Below are 20292 nucleotides of genomic sequence, written 5' to 3'. Positions count from 1 at the left end.
CACCATATGTTGTGAAATGAATAGAAAATAGAGTCAAGACATTGACAAGGTTAGAAATAATGATTTGTATTTGAAATAAGATTTTTTTTACATCAAACTTTGCTTTCGTCAAAGAATCCTCCATTTGCAGCAATTACAGCATTGCAGACCTTTGGCATTCTAGCTGTTAATTTGTTGAGGTAATCTGGAGAAATTGCACCCCACGCTTCCAGAAGCAGCTCCCACAAGTTGGATTGGTTGGATGGGCACTTCTTTGAGCAGATTGAGTTTCTGGAGCATCACATTTGTGGGGTCAATTAAACGCTCAAAATGGCCAGAAAAAGAGAACTTTCATCTGAAACTCGACAGTCTATTCTTGTTCTTAGAAATGAAGGCTATTCCATGCGAGAAATTGCTAAGAAATTGAAGATTTCCTACACCGGTGTGTACTACTCCCTTCAGAGGACAGCACAAACAGGCTCTAACCAGAGTAGAAAAAGAAGTGGGAGGCCGCGTTGCACAACTGAGCAAGAAGATAAGTACATTAGAGTCTCTAGTTTGAGAAACAGACGCCTCACAGGTCCCCAACTGGCATCTTCATTAAATAGTACCTGTTAGAGCCTGTTTGTGCTGTCCTCTGAAGGGAGTAGTACACACCGGTGTAGGAAATCTTCAATTTCTTAGCAATTTCTCGCATGGAATAGCCTTCATTTCTAAGAACAAGAATAGACTGTCGAGTTTCAGATGAAAGTTGTCTTTTTCTGGCCATTTTGAGCGTTTAATTGACCCCACAAATGTGATGCTCCAGAAACTCAATCTGCTCAAAGAAGTGCCCATCCAACCAATCCAACTTGTGGGAGCTGCTTCTGGAAGCGTGGGGTGCAATTTCTCCAGATTACCTCAACAAATTAACCGCTAGAATGCCAAAGGTCTGCAATGCTGTAATTGCTGCAAATGGAGGATTCTTTGACGAAAGCAAAGTTTGATGTAAAAAAAATCTTATTTCAAATACAAATCATTATTTCTAACCTTGTCAATGTCTTGACTCTATTTTCTATTCATTTCACAACATATGGTGGTGAATAAGTGTGACTTTTCATGGAAAACACGAAATTGTTTGGGTGATCCCAAACTTTTGAACGGTAGTGTATGTCTTTACTGTAATGCAGCCTTTAAAACCAGGGAAAGACAGCACTTATGTCATATCACGATATTAAGATATCCAAAATTCCAGACGGTATCTTCCAATGTGGAGGACTATTAGGGGACAGCAAGTCAACTGACTCAACTGCAGTGACTTCAAAATAACAATTTCCTTGTGTGCTTCTTTTTTGCAGATCCTGATGGTCCTGGTTACGGGCTTTTAAACATAACCAGAAAAGTAAAATCCTTCTTTGTGACTCATACCTAACAATTTATTGATGTAAACATCAGTCCAGAGATGCTCCAGTGAAAAGCAATATTTATTATTTTTGCCATATAACCAATTTTTGTGTTAAACAATCAATGAACTCACCTTTCCCCCTCTCTTTCCCTGGTCTTGCCCACTAATAGCACATAAAGCCAATGAACTTCCAAGAAGAAGTGCGAGCTCACAGAGACCTGGATGGCTTCCTGGCTCAGGCCAGCATCCTGTTGGACGAGAAAGCTGCCACTCTGGACGAGGTCCTGAAACGCATGCTGACCCATGTGATGGAGGACGGACATGAAAGCTGGGACACAGATGAGGTCATGGGCTCTCTCTTCACAGATGCTGGTGGAAAAGAGGTCAATGGTGAGTGACAAGAAAAATACAAGCTAGTGTAGTTAATGTTGTGGAAGTTCATACCATAGCCCATGCTGGGCTTGAAGTTCAACCTTCACCATAAGTTGTAAAAAAACATTCACTGAAATAACTCTTAAAGATATGTTTGTGCCTGCATCACTGGGGACAGTTGTCTAAAATATTGGCATTATAGCTACTTTGGATGTTTAGTGGAATATCTTAATCATAATGGTTCCTTGCTTTAATGCTTCCACAGTGCACCTTCTGTCAGAGACTATTCAGGGTGTAACAGCTACTTCCACTGGCATTCGGTACCAGCAGTCCTGGCTTTGTATCCTGTGAGTCCACCTTCAGTTACATTTATTTCGGAGGGTTGTCATTATGTTTGAACTGTGCTCACTGAATCACTAACATACTTACTAACCAGTTACTCAGTCACAATTATGATCTTAAAACAAATCATCCCTCAAAATCCTCTCCCAATGGCATGGTCATGACATTGATTTCAACAGATCAAGGATCCAGCTGGGCTAGATTTCATAGTCTTTCATGAGTTCAGTGAAAATCATTAACTTAAACCACATTGGAGGCCATATGGAGGACACCACAAGAGTTAATTTAGCTGGAAAACCATCATGTACAGAACCCATTTAATTCACAATTTTTTATTCCAACATCTTACTGTAGCTTTGAAGCTCCTATGGCTTTAGAGTTTATCGCGAATAAGTAAAAAACTAATCAGGATCTAGCTTTTAAATGCATCAAAACTTATTCTGGACTGCCATATACACTACTGGCTACTCTTTGAACCAGTATGCAAGACCCAGAATTAATCAAAAAGTGAACAAAGTCAGAAGATGTGTCAGTAGCCCAGTAGGAAAGCTTAACTTAAAGTGACATTTTATCCTGCATTGGACAGGACAGTACATATGTCATAAACATCATCTACTTCACTGATTAATATAAAAGTACAAACCCCAATTCCAATGAAGTTGGGACGTTGTGTAAAACGTAAATAAAAACAGAATGCAATGATTTGCAAATACTTTTCGACCTATATTCAGTTGAATACACTACAAAGACAAAATATTTAATGTTCAAACTGATAAACTTTATTGCTTTTTTGCAAATATTCACTCATTTTGAATTTGATGCCTGCAACACGTTCCAAAAAAGCTGGGACAGGGACATGTTTACCACCGTGTTACATCACCTTTCCTTTTAACAACACACAATAAGTGTTTGGGAACTGAGGACACTAATTGTTGAAGCTTTGTAGGTGGAATTCTTTCCCATTCTTGCTTGATGTACGACTTCAGTTGCTCAACAGTCCGGGGTCTCCATTGTCGTATTTTGCGCTTCATAATGCGCCACACATTTTCAATGGGAGACAGGTCTGGACTGCAGGCAGGCCAGTCTAGTACCCCGCACTCTTTTACTACAAAGCCCCGCTGTTGTAACACGTGCAGAATGTGACTTGGCATTGTCTTGCTGAAATAAGAAAGGACATCCCTGAAAAAGACATCACTTAGATGGCAGCACATGTTGCTCCAAAACCTGTATGTACCTTTCAGCATTAATGGTGCCTTCACAGATGTGCAACTTACCCATGCCATGGGTACTAACACCCCCCCCCCCCATACCATCACAGATGCTGGCTTTTGAACTTTGCGCTGATAACAATCTGGACGGTCCTTTTCCTCTTTAGCCCGGAGGACACGACGTCCATGATTTCCAAAAACAATTTGAAACGTGGACTCGTCAGACCACAGCACACTTTTCCACTTTGTGTCAGTCCATCTCAGATGAGCTCGGGGCCAGAGAAGCCGGCGGCATTTCTGGGTGTTGTTGATTATATGGCTTTCGCTTTGCACGGTAGAGTTTTAACTTGCACTTGTAGGTGTAGCGACGAACTGTGTTAACCGACAATGGTTTTCCCAAGTGTTCCTGAGCCCACGTGGTAATATCCTTTACAGAATGATGTCGGTTTTTAATGCAGTGCTGCCTGAGGGGTCGAAGGTCACGGGCATTCAATATTGGTTTTCAGCCTTGCCGCTTACGCGCAGAGATTTCTTCGGATTATCTGAATCTTTTGATGATATTATGGACTGTAGATGATGAAATCCCTAAATTCCTTGCAATTGTACGTTGAGAAACGTTGTTCTTAAACTGTTGGACTATTTGCTCACGCAGTTGTTCACAAAGTGGTGAACCTCGCCCCATCCTTGCGTGTGAACGACTGAGCCTTTCGGGGATGCTCCTTTTATACCCAATCATGACACTCACCTGTTTCCAGTTAACCTGTTCACCTGTGGAATGTTCCAAACAGGTGTTTTTTGAGCATTCCTCAACTTTCCCAGTCTTTTGTTGCCCCTGTCCCAGCTTCTTTGGAACGTGTTGTAGGCATCAAATTCAAAATGAGTGAATATTTGCAAAAAACAAAGTTTATCAGTTTGAACATTAAATATCTTGTCTTTGTAGTGTATTCAACTGAATATAGGTCGAAAAGGATTTGCAAATCATTGTATTCTGTTTTCATTCACGTTTTACACAACGTCCCAACTTCATTGGAATTGGGGTTTGTGAATGTATGGGTGTCCAGGTAGCATAGCGGTCTATTCCATTGCCTACCAACACGAGGATCACCGATTCAAATCCCTGTGTTACTTCCGGCTTGGTCAGGCATCCCTACAGACACAATTGGCTGTGTCTGCGGGTGGTAAGCTGGATGTGGGTATGTGTCCTGGTCGCTGCATTAGCACCTCCTCTGGTCATTCAAGGTGCCTGTTCAGGGGGGAGAGGGAACTGGAGGGAATAGCGTGATCCTCCCCATCGCTACATCCCCCTGGCAAAACTCCTCACTGTCAGGTGAAAAGAAGCAGCTGGTGACTCCACATGTATCGGAGGAGACGTGGTAGTCTGCGGCCCACCCTGGCTCGGCAGAGGGGGTGGAGCAGTGACTAGGATGGCTCAGAGAGTGGGGTAATCCACTCTGTACATCACTCTAGTCCACTGACTTCCGATTGCTACTGCAGCGGTCATACCAGTTTCCAGTTTGTTGGCGTGTGCTATTGACAATGGCATATTTTTTCACGATGCTTGCAATATTTACCATGGATAAATTTCAACAGAATTGTCGACAAACTTTCCGCTGCACCTACCAGCAAAGGGGTACAACTTGAAACTTTTCACCCGTTTACTGGTAGGTGTGGGTGAAAGGTTGTTGACAGTTCTGTGTATGTCATTGACATTTATCCATGGTAAATCTTGCAGGCATCGCGAAAAATATGCCATTGTCAATAGCACACACCAACAAACAGGAAACTGGTATGACCGCTGCAGTAGAAACCGGAAGTCAGCAGACTACAGTTATGCACAGAGCCGATTGGCCAAGTACAATCGGGAGAAAAAGGGGGGGAAAATCACCTCCAAAAAAAAAAAAAAGTAAATTTACGTAAATATTTGTATGTCAAACAATACACCTGTCTCTATGTCCAATTTAGGTCCAATGTGAGGAGCCTCCAAAGACGTTGTATCTGCATTGCCCGTTTGGAGAGGCCTCAGAACTGGGGAGTCAACTGCTGTGAGGCTCGTTACGTCATCCTCATTCTTGCTCCCCCCAGAACAGTAAAGCCGATTTCCCCTTCATTCTCATGTGTCTTCTGGCTTCACTGGCATTTTGAGACTTTTTTAACTGTCATTTGAACTATCAGCTTGTTATTTTGGGGCAATATCTAATGCATTTTTGCAGCCAGCATTTTCAGAGCGCTGCCTTGTTAAAGGAATACTCTTGATCTACTATGAAACAAGGCCCCAGTGATGGAAATCACTAATCTCATCAATTTTTTCCAATTTTGTTTACAGAAAAGCACCAAGACAGCCATTGAGCTGGGCAGGACATTTGCCACCATGTTCTCAGACATCTCTTTCAGGCAGAAACTTCTGGAGACCAAGACGCAGGAGGAGTTTAAACAGGAACTAGTCTACCAGCGACAGCAGCTCTCCATAGCTAATGAGAAGCCCGTCGTTGAGGAAGTGGAGGATACAGACCCACGTAAAGGCAGACCACTTCAGGTCTGAATGCCTAGCAAAGGCCTAACTGCAGAAGTACCAGTGTTACATAGAGTGCCAGAGCAGCAATCTATTTAGAAAAATGGCAAGGCCTGCTGTAGACATTACAGATACTTTATTCCTTGAATATTGAGAGAGAGAGAGAGCCACTGGATTAAGAGTGACGTAAAATGGATAGAATACCACACCAGGTATCCATGATAGCCCATGCGCAAAAATATGGCAACTTTATGCCTTGCAACCAAACATACGTACTCGTAAACCCTGCATTTATCTTCTCTATTGGATGTTATGAGATTTCGCCGCATGTGGAAATCACCCCCATGTTTTTCCATTCCATTCTATCCAGGCATATAAAGATGTGGTCCAGTAAAGACAAGTAGTAAAGCCAGATTATTTGATTCTGTGTCCACATTCTGTCAGCCAGTCATGAAGAATGAAAAGCACCTGGGCAGCAGATTGAAAAAAGCTGCCAAGCTTGCTGTGGTTCCCTGGCAGCAGAATGCATGGGCTAGGGCAACATAGTGATAAAGTATTTCATTATACCCAGTGTTTAAATCAAGAGGAAATGTTTCTGCATAACGAGGGGAAACCCAAACCCATTGGCCAGCGAGAGGAGAGAAAGCATGTGCTTTGTGTTGTAAAAAAAAAGAAAAAGAAACAGTAAGCAACAGCTTTTGGCTGCACTACATATCCCAATCAAGTTGAAATCCAAGTTTCAGAGTGAGTCTGCTGCTGCCAAACTAGCTATGGGAAGCCATCTCAAATACAAGCACCAGTCACCTAGCAAGAGTTTTAAGAATGTGTGTGTGTTGGGATGGGGGATAACTTCGCAGCTGAGCAAAGCAGCAGTGGTTGAATATGGTGTCCTCTGACTTCCCCTATAGTCCCGGTAAATCTTTTTTCTAGTTGACCATCTTCGTGTGCTTTGCCTTTTCTTCACAGTGCACAGATTTCTTCAAAGTGGGTAAAGGTATCTATGATGACATCCGTCGCCGACTGCCTCTCTATCCCTCAGACTTCACTGATGGTATGGACACTGGAAATGCACTTAGACACTTGGAAATACCTTCTGACAAGGCATCCTCTGTAATTATGTATTTAACTGACAGATTTAGTACCACTAGCATACACACTTTTCTAAGTCTTTATCTACTGCTAAATGACAACTGTTGCTATATGCTACACATTTGGTTTCTCTGTTTCACATCATTCGTTGGGCTGCAGTGTACAGTAATAGTTTGAATTGTTCTCTGACTGGTCCAACCAGGTATCATTGGGAAGGACCGCTCCCTACTGAAGTACACCACCACTGCCATCTTCCTCTACATTGCCATTCTACTGCCTGCTATTGCCTTTGGGTCATTAAATGACGAGAGCACAAGAGGAGAGATAGGTATTGACGTCTATCTCAGTATGTCTGATACTAAACATATTTTTTCCAAGACAATTCATCCAAAGAAACCAGAAGTATGCTGAAAAATAAAAACAAACCAAATATTTGTATTCAGAATGTTTTCAACAACTTATTGTGAGTGAACTCACATCTCGTTTTGTTGTTGTTGCTTTTTTGTCCTTACTGAGATAAAGTGTCAGATGTGTGCGGTTCACCACACACTTCTAAAAATACAAACATTCCAATAGCAACATCAGTTTACTGTACTCTGTGATTGAGATATTCCACACTGTTAGGATCCAGTGAGCCCCAGCCATCTGGTATTCCTTATGGGTTAGAATATACACCAAAACTTGACATATAGTATAGAAAATGCTATTTAGCACATACTTATGCGCTTTTTTTTATAGATGTCCAGAAGACCATTGTAGGCCAGAGCATTGGAGGAGTGATCTATTCCCTGTTTGCTGGCTCGCCGTTAGTCATCCCACTGACTACAGCACCACTTGCCATATTCATAAGCGGTATGTATTATATGTTGCTGTTAGAATAGGAATTAGAGGTGACATATATGAGAATATTTTACAGAATAATACACACACACACACACACTATATATATATATATATATATATACACACACACACACACACATACACACACATACATACACATCCATTATCCAAGTCACGTATTCGAAATCGGGTCGCGGGATGCTGGAGCCTATCCCAGCAGTTACTGGGCAGCAGGAGGAGAGACACCCTGGACCACCAGTCCATCACAGGGACGACACACACACACACACACACACACACACACACACACACACACACACACACACACACACACACACACACACACACACACACACACTTGCTTGCTTGCTGGTTGTCCATCGTGCCCGATGATGACCATCTTCTTCTATTTGTGGGTCCTTTGGTGGCTGAATAGTCCGATCCTGGATGCCCAGTTGCGGTTGCAGACTGGGCATGTAAAAGTGGTGCTGGAGGGGGTAGTGGTAGCTTTGCGAGCATGCCTCTTTGCACGCTTTGCTACACGGTGTTGTGTGCGCTGGTTTTCCATGTACTTCACTCCCTCTGAGATGTGAGAGCGCCAGGTTGTGCGGCAGAAAGCAAGTTCCTCCAAAGAAGAGGGGTTGATCTGACATCTTTTTAGTGTGGTCTTCATTTGGTCTTTGAACCGCTTCTTCTGCCCACCAGCAGTGCGTTGACCAAGGCGTAGTTGGCCGTAGAGGACTTTTCGTGGGAGTCGTTCGCTGGGCATGCGAATAACATGCCCAAGCCACCTGAGTTGATGGTGTTTTAGGGTAGACTCCACGCTGCAGCTGCCTGCCCGCTCCAACACCTCTGTGTGTGGCACTCTGTCCTCCCAAGTAATGCCAAGGATCCTCTGGAGACATTTTACATGGAAGGCCTCCAGGCTTCTGAGATGGTGGCTGTAGATGGTCCATGCCTCACATCCATAGAGTAGTGTGGGGATGCACACTGCTTTGTAAACAAGCACTTTAGTGTGGAGATTGAGGTTGCTGTTTTGGAAAACCCTTCTCCTTAGATGGCCAAAAGATGTTGAGGCTTGTTTGAGGCGGTGCTGGATCTCATCGTCTATTTTGCAGGTGTCGGATAGCATACTTCCCAGATATTTGAAGGCAGGAAGAGTGGCCAGTTGTTGCCCTTCTGCTGTGAAGGTTGTTGGGTGGTTTGGGAGGCCGGCAGTCAACTGACAGATTACCTCTGTCTTTTGGGTGTTAATAACCAGTCCCATTCTCCTATATGCAGTTACAACTGCCGACAGAGTGTTTTGTAGAGCTTCTGGTGTGTGAGCTACCAGGGCACAATCGTCGGCATACTGTAGCTCAATAATGGTCTCAGAGGTCAACTTGGTGGTTGACCTCCTGATGTTAAATAGGTTACCATCAAGCCTGAAGTCAATGGTGACTCCAGCCTGCTTCTCCAGCCTCCTTCGTAGCAGTGTTGTAAGAGAGACTAAGAAGATATTGAACAGGACTGGGGCTAGCACACAGCCTTGTCTGACTCCAGTCTGCACACCAAAGGGCTCAGAACTGCGGTTCCCCACTACCATTCGGGCCATCATTCCTGAGTGAAACTGTCCAAGAATGGTAAGAAACTTGGGTGGACATCCAAATTTCTTCAGGACTTGCCACAGCAGGGCCCGGTTAACTGTATCAAATGCCTTTGAGAGGTCTATGAATGCTATGTATAAATCCTTGTGCTGTTCTCTGCATTTCTCCTGGAGCTGGCGTGTCACAAAGATCATGTCAATGGTCCCTCTATCCTTTCGGAAGCCGCGTTGTGACTCTGGTATGACCTGTTCGGCTATTGCGAGTGTTAGTCTGCGGAGCATGATCTTGGCTAGAACCTTTCCTGCAATGGCCAGCAGTGAAATACCCCTACTGTTGGAGCAGATGGATTTGTCGCCTTTGTTTTTATAAATGGCCACAATGTTGGCATCTTTCCACTGTTGGGGGACACACTCGCGAAGCCACACCTCAAGGATATAGAGATACAGTGTCCTCGTACAGAGGTAGCCTCCTTCCTTGAGGATTTCGGCTGGAATATTATCAGGTCCAGGGGTTTTGTTGTTTTTTAGGGTCTTGACTGCATGTAGGATTTCTTTAAAAGATGGTGGGAGGTCTAGGTCTTGCAAGGTAGGCTGTTGAGGGAGTTCTGCCAGTACAGTTGAGTCCACTGGGGTGGGCTGGTTGAGCAGGGTGTTAAAATGCTCGGCCCACCGGTCCACTAACAGGGCCTGATCCTTGATGAGAGTTGTTCCATCAGCAGACCTAACGGGTGTCAGGGAGCAGTTTCTGGGGCCATAGATGGCCTTAACTGCATAATAGAAACCATGCATGTCGTTCCTGTCTGCATGAGCCTGGATTTCGTTGGCTTTCAAAATCCACCACTCATTTTGCAGTTTCCGCAGAGTTGCTTGGGCCTCAGAGCGGAGGTCTTGCCATTTTTTCTTGAGAGGTTGGGATAGTGGGTTGCTGAGGGCAGCTCTGTGTGCCTTATGCATGTTGTCCAGGAGGGTGGAGATCGTTCCGGCATTGTCATCAAACCAGTCCTGGTGTTTCTTGGTTTTGAAGCCAATGGATTGGGCTGCATTGTCAAAGAGGGTGGTGCTCAGAGAGGTCCACTTTTCATCCATCCCAGACTCTGAGTTGATCAGCTGTTCAATGTCAACTAAGTTGTCGGCTAGAGAACGACGGAAGGTGTTTCGGGTGTCGCTGTTGGATAGTCTGGCGCAGTGGAGTGGTTTCTTTTTTGGCCCAGATTGGCGTCTCAAGGGTCAGACATGTACTCTGACTTTTGTCAGGATCATACGGTGGTCTGTCCAGCAGCCTGCTCCTCGCATAGCTCTTGTAAGGAGCACATCTTTAAGATCAACCCACCTCACGATAGCATAATCAAGCAGGTGCCAGTGTTTGGATCTGGGATGCATCCAGGATGCCTTGTATTTATTCTTTTGTTGGAAAATGGTGTTTGTGATGGTGAGGTCATGTTCCGAGCACAGACTAAGAAGTCTTATGCCATTGGGGTTGACTTTTCCAATGCCGTGGGCGCCAATCACTCCATTCCAATTTTGCATATCCTTCCCAACTCAGGCATTAAAATCACCAAGCAAAATGACTTTGTCGCTCCTTGGGATGTTGATGAGTACATCATCGAGTGCCTGGTAGAAGCGATCTTTCTCTTCATCATGAGATGGTAAAGTTGGAGCATAGGCACTTATCAAGGTGATGTATCGACATTTTGCAAGGGGTATACGGAGAGTCATAAGCCGCTCATTAATGCCCACTGGTGTTTCTTCGAGTTTGGGTAAGAGACTGTTCTTAATTGCAAAACCAACTCCATGGATGTGTTGACCTCCTAGGGGGTATCCTTTCCAAAAGAAGGTATAGCCCTCTCCTACTTCATTGAGCGAGCCCTCTTCAAGGAGCCTGGTCTCACTGAGTGCCGCCACATCCACACAATAGCGCCTCAGCTCGCTAGCAATAAGTGCTGTTCTGCATTGAGGTCTGTCCGTGCCATGGCTGACGTCCAGGAGTGTTCTTATGTTCCATGCTGCAAATCTTAGTGGTATAATGTTTGTTTTTCAACCGCATAGTGGAATGGCCCGGCAGGTGCGGTTTCCTGCCCAGGCGCAGTGTTGAGTGGGCAATTTTTGGGCCACCTTTTCTAGGCCGTTCCCTGAAAGGGGTGAGCAGTGCGGTCCCTAAATAGGGCTGCTCAGACGCACAGGGGTCTGCCGGAAACAGATGCCACTCAATCCCAGCTGCTAACGACCGTTGCCCTGTGCCGCTGGCGTGCAGAGTTCCAACTAAGAGCTCCCAGCTCATTCAGACCTGCTCCCATCATTGGATACTCCATCGCCGCCAGACTTTGTGAGGTCGGGGACTCAGATAGCAGAAGATACCTGCGCAGAGATGGTTTTTAAAGTGGCATGGGGGATGCGCTTCTCCCAACGCCACATGACTTGATTGTAGAGGAGATGGTTCCGATGGCAAGGGGGATCCCTAGACGACCGGCACCTCCACACAACTGCAGGGGGCTGCCGGAAATCCAGTTTTTCGGGAACCGCCTCGAAGCGTGCCGCCACAGCTTGCTTTTCTGTTGGGGTAAGCTCCCTTAGCCTTATGTCTTCCAGACTCACCCACAAGGCAGCGGGGCAGTGGTTGATAGGTGCCAGGGCGTGTCCACCAGGGTGGGCCTGCACACCATATCTCTGGGGCCCACTGCTGCTCCGAGATCCCCTACCAAGTTAGCCTGGGGCCGCAAGACCCCAGTTACCATGTGTGGCCACGGGGAGGCCTGGCAGGAGTCTTGGTGAAGGAGAGGCTATGTACTGGCAAGGGAAGGCTTACACGCTAGGATGCTTCCCTATTCGCCACAAAGGCTAGCCAGCGGCAGCAAGCTAAGGGCAGGAGGGACACAAGCGGGTTGGAAGAACACGTGCACCTTCCCTCCAACTACACGCTGCTGCACTAGACGCATCACAACACACACACACACACACACACATTCACACCCAGGAACAATGTAGTATGGCCGATTCACCTGAACTACGTCTTTGGATTGTGGGAGGAAACTTGAGCACCTGGAGGAAACCTACACAGACACGGGGAGAACATGCAAACTCCACACAGAGGACGACTCGGGATGACCCCCAAGGTTGGACAACCCTGGGGTTTGAACCCACGACCTCACTGTGAGGCGACTGCGCTAACCCCTGTGCCAATCTGCCATAGTATATACATATATCATTTTTTTTCAGAAACTGTCAATGGTGTTGATAAAAGTGCTCAACAAATTAGTAGTGGAACATCAATATCATGTTTCACTCCTCGCACGAAACAAACTTGTACTGCTATGTATTAAGTTTTTTTTTTGCTACATCTGTAGTGTATGTGTGTGTGTGTGTGTGTATGTGTGTGTCTGTGTGTGTGTGTGTGATTATGTCCTTGTGTGTGTGTAGTGTAGCCTATAAGTTGATGCGGGTTGTATTTCCTATTACATTGTTATTAGAATGCAATCACATTGACTGTATGTGTGATTATGTCCTTGTGTGTGTGATTATGTCCTTGTGTGTGTGTGTGTGTGTGTGTGTGTGTGTGTGTGTGTGTGTGTGTGTGTGTGTGTGTGTGTGTGTGTGTGTGTATCTCTGTGAACTTCACAGTGATCAGAGGGATCTGTGATGACTACGACCTTGACTTTGATGCTTTCTACGCTTGCATCGGTTTATGGAACAGTCTCTTCCTCATCCTTGGGGGCTTATTTAACGTCAGCCTGCTGATGAGACTCTTCAAACGGTTAGCAGATAACCCATCTATCATAATCCATTCGTTACTTTCTCAAATGACAGACAAAAGTCCTTGCACTCATTATACCATTAATGAAACGCGTCACAACTTTGAGCCACGCTCGCCATGCACTAAAACGAGTGGATTTGAAAAAAAGAAAAGAAAAACAAAAAAAAATGGTCTTGTGTTTTGGCTTCCAGTTCTCTCTTGCAAACATCAACCTTGTTGAATGTACACTACTGTAATCTTTAGCCACTGTTTTACCTTGAATGGACTGTTATGTCTGCGTGCATACAAAAAACACTGTTTTGATAAATCATGAATATTCACACTGTGTTTTGTTCATTCTCTGTATCTCCCAGCTCAACGGAAGAGGTCATTGCATTGTTTATCTCCATAGCCTTTGTCGGGGATGCGGTGAAAGGCACTGTCAAAAGTGAGTCCTCTCCTGGCCAGACTACCTTGGAATTATCCTGCCAACATATAGAAGAATACATCAACTGCTTGCCAATCATTCGTCATGGCTAATTTAGCCATGCAGACACCTATATATATCCATCATGGAGTGTTTAAAGGGGAGGCAAGCATGCAATCCAACACCCCGAGGCACCGTGAGGAAATTGACAAGCTAATTATGTTAAGATAGTGTAGTCTTTCACATCGTCCCTGTTTACATCTGTTTCTAAATGGTTTACAACAAGCCAAGGAAGTGAAGACATGGAAAACGGTGAATTTATTTGAAGCTTACTCTTATATATTTCTTTTAGCTTAAAGCTCTTTTATACTGCTGCCAAACAAAACCAAAATGAACAAAGCTTTATCAAGTGCTACCTGGAACTGTACAGGGAATGACAATGTTAAAAGGTATTCATTGCCTTGGACAAAGCAAGGTGGAGGAAAATAGCCAGTGTAGCATGAAATGGACAGATTGTGTAGTTTTTTTTAATTATTATTATGCCCTCTACCCAGGCATTTGAAATTATTTGTCGAGATCATAAATAGGCTTTGGGCCTTTTTGTTTATCACATGAGAAGTGTGTCAAATAAGGATTTGTCCTGGGGCAAGAATAAATGTAATCCCATTGAGCCCCAGTTTGAAATAAAAGTTGATTTAATTCCTGGCCTTTCTTGAACGTATCCTTTCATGTACCATCTCTATCTTCTTTCCTCCCTTGTTCTGTAGTTTTTAACCATTTCTACCATGGGCCCACACTGGCTACCACCAACAGCACTTTGGTGCTTCAGCAGATTAAGGATATTCTCGAACAGGCTCAGAGTAGGACGGGGTCAAAGCTTGGCCATGGGAATGAAACAGAGATCCTGACGGAGCATGTGGAGGGACACATGTCTGTGTTTCTGCCTGAGACTCTGGTGCTGACTACCAGGGAGAGACCCATCCTCTGTCTTCTGCTCATGCTTGGGACTTTGTGGCTGGGCTATGCGCTCTACCTCATCAAGAGAAGGTAAGATAAAGCAAGTCGATTCCTTCAGCCAACTAACCCCTTAAAGGAAAACTGTTCTTTTTTAACCTAAGCCTAATTTTTCTATCGTTAGGAGTCAAATTGAGTGATGGGCTGCAGAATCTTTTAAATGTGTTTAATACTAAGCAAGCTTGCATTAGCTGCCTGCTGCACAGTGAGCTGCAATGGGATCCTTCAGGGTAATGGTGTTCCCCAAATAACATCCTCAAAAACAACTTTTTTGGCACTGACAGGCTCAGAATTTTATGACAGGAGTTTTAAAAGCCTCTACAGGGGTCTTGCTTTGTAAACTTACAAGGAGTGAGTTAGTACATAAAGACATTTGCAGGGAACAACCCCCCCCCCCCCAAAATAAATTGAACCCTGCGCTGACCGACTGTACTGGATTTGTATTTTCATAATGGAAGGCCATTTTCAGAAATTTCTCAAATTATTCTGATCCCGTTAGTACCAGAAAATAACTCTTTTAGTGGACATTATTTTGCTATCGCCCCAAAGGATTACATTGCAGATTTGTGCAGGGTAGCCTGCTGACGGTAACTTGCTCAATGCATTAATAATTTAGAAGATTCTGCTGCCATTAGCGGTTATGATCCGAATGATAAGAAAACAGGGCTTAGGTTAAGAAATACTGGAGTATTCCTTTAAATGAACCTGTATGCTTTCACTGACACCACATCAGACCATGACACACTATGCAGCTGTACTGCAGCACTTTCAACTACCACAAGTGTAAAAATACTGCAATAAACTGATAGAGAATTCTATATTCTGGTATCCCCACGTCTCCCACCTTTGGTTGCAAAGTTTCATGACATAACGTTAGTTTAACAGCACAGAGAAAAGCTATGCTGCAAAAAGCACTTCTGCAGTTCATCAAACTCTTAAGTATATTTTCATCAAGCAGAAAGCTGAAATTTACCTCGGTTTCATTCCCACAGCCCATATCTGAATGACAAAATCAGAGAGGTGATATCTGACTGTGCGTTACCCATCTCTGTGGTGATATTCTCATTCATTGGCTCCTACCTTTTCCTTGACATACAACGTGAGTAGAAATGCTTCTCTCAAAAAAAATCTGCATCACTTGGTCAATATAAACTTTGTACCAATTTATTTTCTGCCTTGTACCAGAACATAAAGCTCTATACTCAATATTCACTGCATTTGTTTTCTGTCTGTATCTCCCCTGCTTCCAACAGTTCCTGTTTTCAATGTCCATGGCGGCCCAGTCTTCAATTTTGCTCCATTCAACAAGCTGACAGGAATGAACACTCTAAGTGCAGTGGGCCTGGGCTTTCTGCTGGCATTGCTGATCTTCATAGACCAGAACATCGTCATTTCACTCACACACGTGCCAGAGCACAAGTAAAACCCAGATTATATTTTCAATAGCTGGCTTGACATTTATTGTCATTGGTTCTGTCACTGAAATGTACTGGATACAAGACAGTTTCTCTTTCACTGTGAATACGACTACTATTCATATGCACAAGGCTCAGACATTATAGCTAACTTCATGCTCTTTTTGCATGTATGTAGGCCTCTCCTTTCCGTTGTGTGCGCCACCAAAAAGGATGCTTAAAAGCTACTTTGTGTGAATGTCATTGACGCTAGGTTGCTAAAAGGCACAGCATTCCACTGGGACCTGATGCTGACTGGGTTCATCAACATCCTCATGTCTTGTCTGGGTTTGCCGTGGATGCATGCGGCCTTTCCACATTCGTCTTTGCATGCCCGTCAGCTGGCCAAAGTGGAACAGCATGTAGAGAACGGACACCTCTACACAACGTGAGTTGAAGATGAAAAGAGCAGATGCGATGTTAATTTGCAAGAGTAATAGACTCAGATGATCCTGGGAACACTGAGACATCTGAGGTGATTCATTTTGGTTTAGGTGACAAAAATTTAGTCAGGTGACAGCCAATAAAACCTTATGTGGTCTTAGCAAACAAGATGACTTATTGCAGTCTTCTAAGTGCCCTCCCTTGCCCTCATATCCCCCACAGTATTGTCAGTGTGAAGGAGACACGTCTTACCTCGCTGGTTGCCAACATCCTGATCGGTCTGTCTGTGTTCATGCTTCCCGTGCCATTGCAGTGGATTCCCAAGCCCGTTCTTTATGGCCTCTTCCTCTACATCGCTGCCACCTCTCTTGATGGAAACCAGATGGTGGACCGCATGGCCCTGCTTCTCAAAGAACAGGTGAGATGCAAGGACACATAATAAGACTGTTGTTTGGTGGGTTGGTCTCAGAGGTCAGTGATCAGTTTTTCTCCTGAGGAAAGCTGTCTGTCTATCTGTCTGTCTGTCTGTCTTTCATCTTTCTCAGTCAGTCTGTTTGTGTACATTTGCATTATGAGGGAATTCTTTATTGTATTCTGTTTTGTGCATCTTTGCTTTTATTCTAATTTGCTCTTGCTTTCTTTTATTTTACTTATTTCTGCTTCATATGTCTGTCTTTTTGTCTCTGTCTTGCTTCCATTTTTCATTTATGAATGAATCCATACCTGGTCTATTTGTTAACTGCATTACTGGATAATTTGCAAGTCTTTACCACTTATCTCTGTGTCTGTCCTTTTGTCTGCTATTCTGTCTGCCATCTCTTCTATGGAAGTTAGTCAAACAAAAGTCATATTAATGCATGCCATATAAATGTGTCCCTGATCAGTCTAGTTTCCAGACTGTTGACTGTGAAGCAAATGCCAGATGATGGCAAAAGAAATAAAAACATGTAGAATCAAATGTCACATAACACAGCCTTTTTGCCATACCTTAAAACTCCCAATTCTCTTGGCAGACATCATACCCTCCAACGCACTACATTCGCCGTGTGCCTCAGAGGAAGGTCCACTACTTCACTGCATTGCAGATGATCCAGCTGATCATTCTGTGTGCCTTCGGGATGTATCCTCTTCCCTACATGAAGATGGTCTTCCCCCTGCTCATGATCTTGCTCGTCCCAGTCAGGTGAGATAAATCAGGCTATAAGGGGAATGAGCTGGACTACTGAAGGCTTGCAGTTGGACACCAAGATTTTTTTTTCCAAGTTCCCAATGGGTAAAATGCCCTCTCAATAACCCCTCCTACACACAATACCAGGATGCAAGGTCAGTCGATGGCTGTTCAGTCCATTTATATTGTATTCAGGCGGCGGGTTACAGCACACAGTGAAATGTTCTGCAATTACAGGATCAGACTGAGGATCAAGGTTTAATGAATGCAGTCAGAAGCAGAGAGTCTGGTTCATTAACAGAAACGCATAACACGTTCATTTAGTGTGTATAGCTCATATTAGTTTAATAACAGAAAGCTTAGTCCAGGGTCCTTGGTGTGACAGTCATCCCCCCCGATGAGGACTCCCTGCGTGTTTGCACTGCCAAGCAAGAGATGCACTATTTTTTTGTTTAACCTTTGCTGTCGGCAGGCTTGGCATACAATACAGGGAATTTGTATGCCAATGTGTTCTAGACAGTAAATCTGTAGTTGGAGTTCAAATTCTCCACCTGCAAAGGTACTGTCTGTTGTATGATCTCTGGGGTGACAAGAGGACAGGGTTTTTATTATACATTTATAGCTACCACTGGTCACCAACAGTCCCCCTCTTCAGCATGTTTGATCAGCAAGAGATACACTTATGACATTTTGCGAGCACAATCTTGCAAAAAAGGGAGAGAGGACAGAGGGGTTGTCAAGGAAAGCAAGAATATTGCAGATGATTCCTCAACAACATACAAATGTCACTGCTTGAAGACTCCAAATGGGACTGTTGTGTGTGTACATTAAGTTTAAATACAGGCAAGAATGCGTGCTATTCAGGTGATGCATTACACTTAAAATGATGGGCGTTGACTGTACAACTGCATTACTGGACAATGTTGGTTGAAATAATTTCAAAACAGACATTATAGCTCTTCATCTGGAGGATTCTTTGCATACATATTTGCATATGTATTTCCATGCAAATAATGCTTGAAAAAATATTGCTGTATCATATGTTACCTGTCTGCGCTTTTCCTCATAGGACCAACTTGCTCCCAAGAGTGATTGAAGCCAAATACCTTGACATCATGGATGCCCAGCACATGTAGAAAAAAATGGAGCAATCCTGTGAAGTGACAGACTTGTCTGCAAAATACAAGGGAAAAGAATGTGCAAATCAATAAATGTGTTGCTAAAGTGAAATGCACTTGGACTGCAAGATTTCAGTGGTGTGAGTTGAGTTAGAGCTCTGTACTGGCAAATGGCTGAAGTGAACCACTTTCAATGGATGACCTGCTCCACAGCTCATTTGCTTTCATACATTTTTGAATTGAACACTTCGCACATTTACAATCAGTGTGGTTGCCTTTTATATTTAACATATTCCTATATAATTACTATATTTAACAATATTTCCATGGAGGATTTTTTTTCCTCTCTTTTTCATTGTCCTGCCTCACATATATGCTTTCTGAGCAGAAGACTTTTGGTCACACTTACTCAGTTCAATGCCAAAAGGGGGGTTGTAACCAACAAAATACTGTGGGGAAATCTTTCAACTGAGTACAGGCCGATAGTATTTTAGCATGTAATAAATGCTGCTTAGTCAGGAGCTTCTACTTGAATTAATCTATAAAATCATTGACGATATGGCAATTTAAATATAATCTAATGCTACTGTAAAATATACAGCAATATTTTCACACGCTTTCAGCATCGGCACTGTGATAGCAGAGGGTATAATTAAAATCAGAATTTAATAATGAACTTAGAAATTGTGGAAATTTCAATATCTGACAGTGAGGTCTGTTTTAACAGCACTCTAGCTCGATTCATTCTGATATGAATACACACCCACTGCATGCACATAACATGCTAAAGCTCATTAGTGTAAACTTAATTTGACTCAACGTTGCACTTCTAATTAATGTGCCCACTAAGGAAGGAATAAAGACCTTTGAGTGAACTGAACATTTGTTTTCATTTTAATGTAATACTACATCTCACTGGATAATGTTGTTGGATTACTGAATCAGAATCATATTTACTGGCCATGTAGGTTTGCACAAACATGGCATTTGACTCTGGTTTCGTGGGTGTCTCAGTGTACTTAACATAGAATAACAACACTACAACACAACAATCTTCAGATATATACACAAGGATTGACTATATATAGGTGAAATAAGCGGTGATAAAATGCAGTGGTGCAGAGAATATAGCAGAGATGCTGAAATAGATGTTAGCAGGTTACTTACATACACGCCTGAGATAGGATGGACATGACAGAGCATACCAGTATATGTACAATGTACAGTATAAACAAAATGGCTAGATTTACTTGACAGTGTTAAGTGTTCATTTTAATGACAGTCCGTGGAAAGAAACTGTTTTTATATTTGGTTGTTTTGAGGTATAGTGGCGCCTGCCAGAGGGGAGGAGTTGGAACATACTATACAACCATACCCACCATTTTCCCTTGGCTTAACATACAGCTGTACATTTATCCACAACATCAGCTATCAATTCCTACTGTATCTGAAAGTCACGGTAACAGTAAGCAGTCACAGTAAAACTGATGTATTCTCACCTCATAATATGAGATCACCCACTAATACGTGTTTTGAAAGAAATTTATCCAGACTTTTCTCACCTCGTCCCTAAATGGTGGAATGAACCTCTATCAGATCTACTGACTTGCCTACTTCCTTCATGAAAGGCCTAAAGAACTTCCTCTTCCAGGCCTACTTTTATCTTTAAATAGTCTCTTAGCAAGACTA

General features: G+C 43.5%; 1 protein-coding gene across 1 annotated transcript in view; it reads left to right on the top strand.

Annotated features, from left to right (window-relative positions):
• The window catches only part of LOC130120516 (solute carrier family 4 member 11-like), a 31391-nt gene extending 12755 nt beyond the window's left edge, over positions 1-18636 (top strand). The window contains exons 2-18 of the mRNA XM_056289088.1: positions 1317-1360; positions 1534-1753; positions 2001-2082; positions 5248-5371; positions 5609-5818; positions 6761-6845; positions 7086-7211; positions 7622-7735; positions 12927-13059; positions 13413-13486; positions 14233-14512; positions 15472-15578; positions 15733-15898; positions 16148-16321; positions 16540-16735; positions 17331-17500; positions 18555-18636. Coding sequence (XP_056145063.1) covers positions 1546-1753; positions 2001-2082; positions 5248-5371; positions 5609-5818; positions 6761-6845; positions 7086-7211; positions 7622-7735; positions 12927-13059; positions 13413-13486; positions 14233-14512; positions 15472-15578; positions 15733-15898; positions 16148-16321; positions 16540-16735; positions 17331-17500; positions 18555-18621 — 2316 coding nt within the window. The 5' untranslated portion in view covers positions 1317-1360; positions 1534-1545 and the 3' untranslated portion in view covers positions 18622-18636. The remainder of the gene's footprint in view (positions 1-1316; positions 1361-1533; positions 1754-2000; positions 2083-5247; positions 5372-5608; positions 5819-6760; positions 6846-7085; positions 7212-7621; positions 7736-12926; positions 13060-13412; positions 13487-14232; positions 14513-15471; positions 15579-15732; positions 15899-16147; positions 16322-16539; positions 16736-17330; positions 17501-18554) is intronic.
• Positions 18637-20292: the final 1656 nt, after the last annotated feature.

This window comes from Lampris incognitus, chromosome 1, assembly GCF_029633865.1.
Source record: "Lampris incognitus isolate fLamInc1 chromosome 1, fLamInc1.hap2, whole genome shotgun sequence".
Taxonomy (NCBI): Eukaryota; Metazoa; Chordata; class Actinopteri; order Lampriformes; family Lampridae; genus Lampris; species Lampris incognitus.
This window is presented reverse-complemented; position numbering and strand designations above follow the sequence as displayed.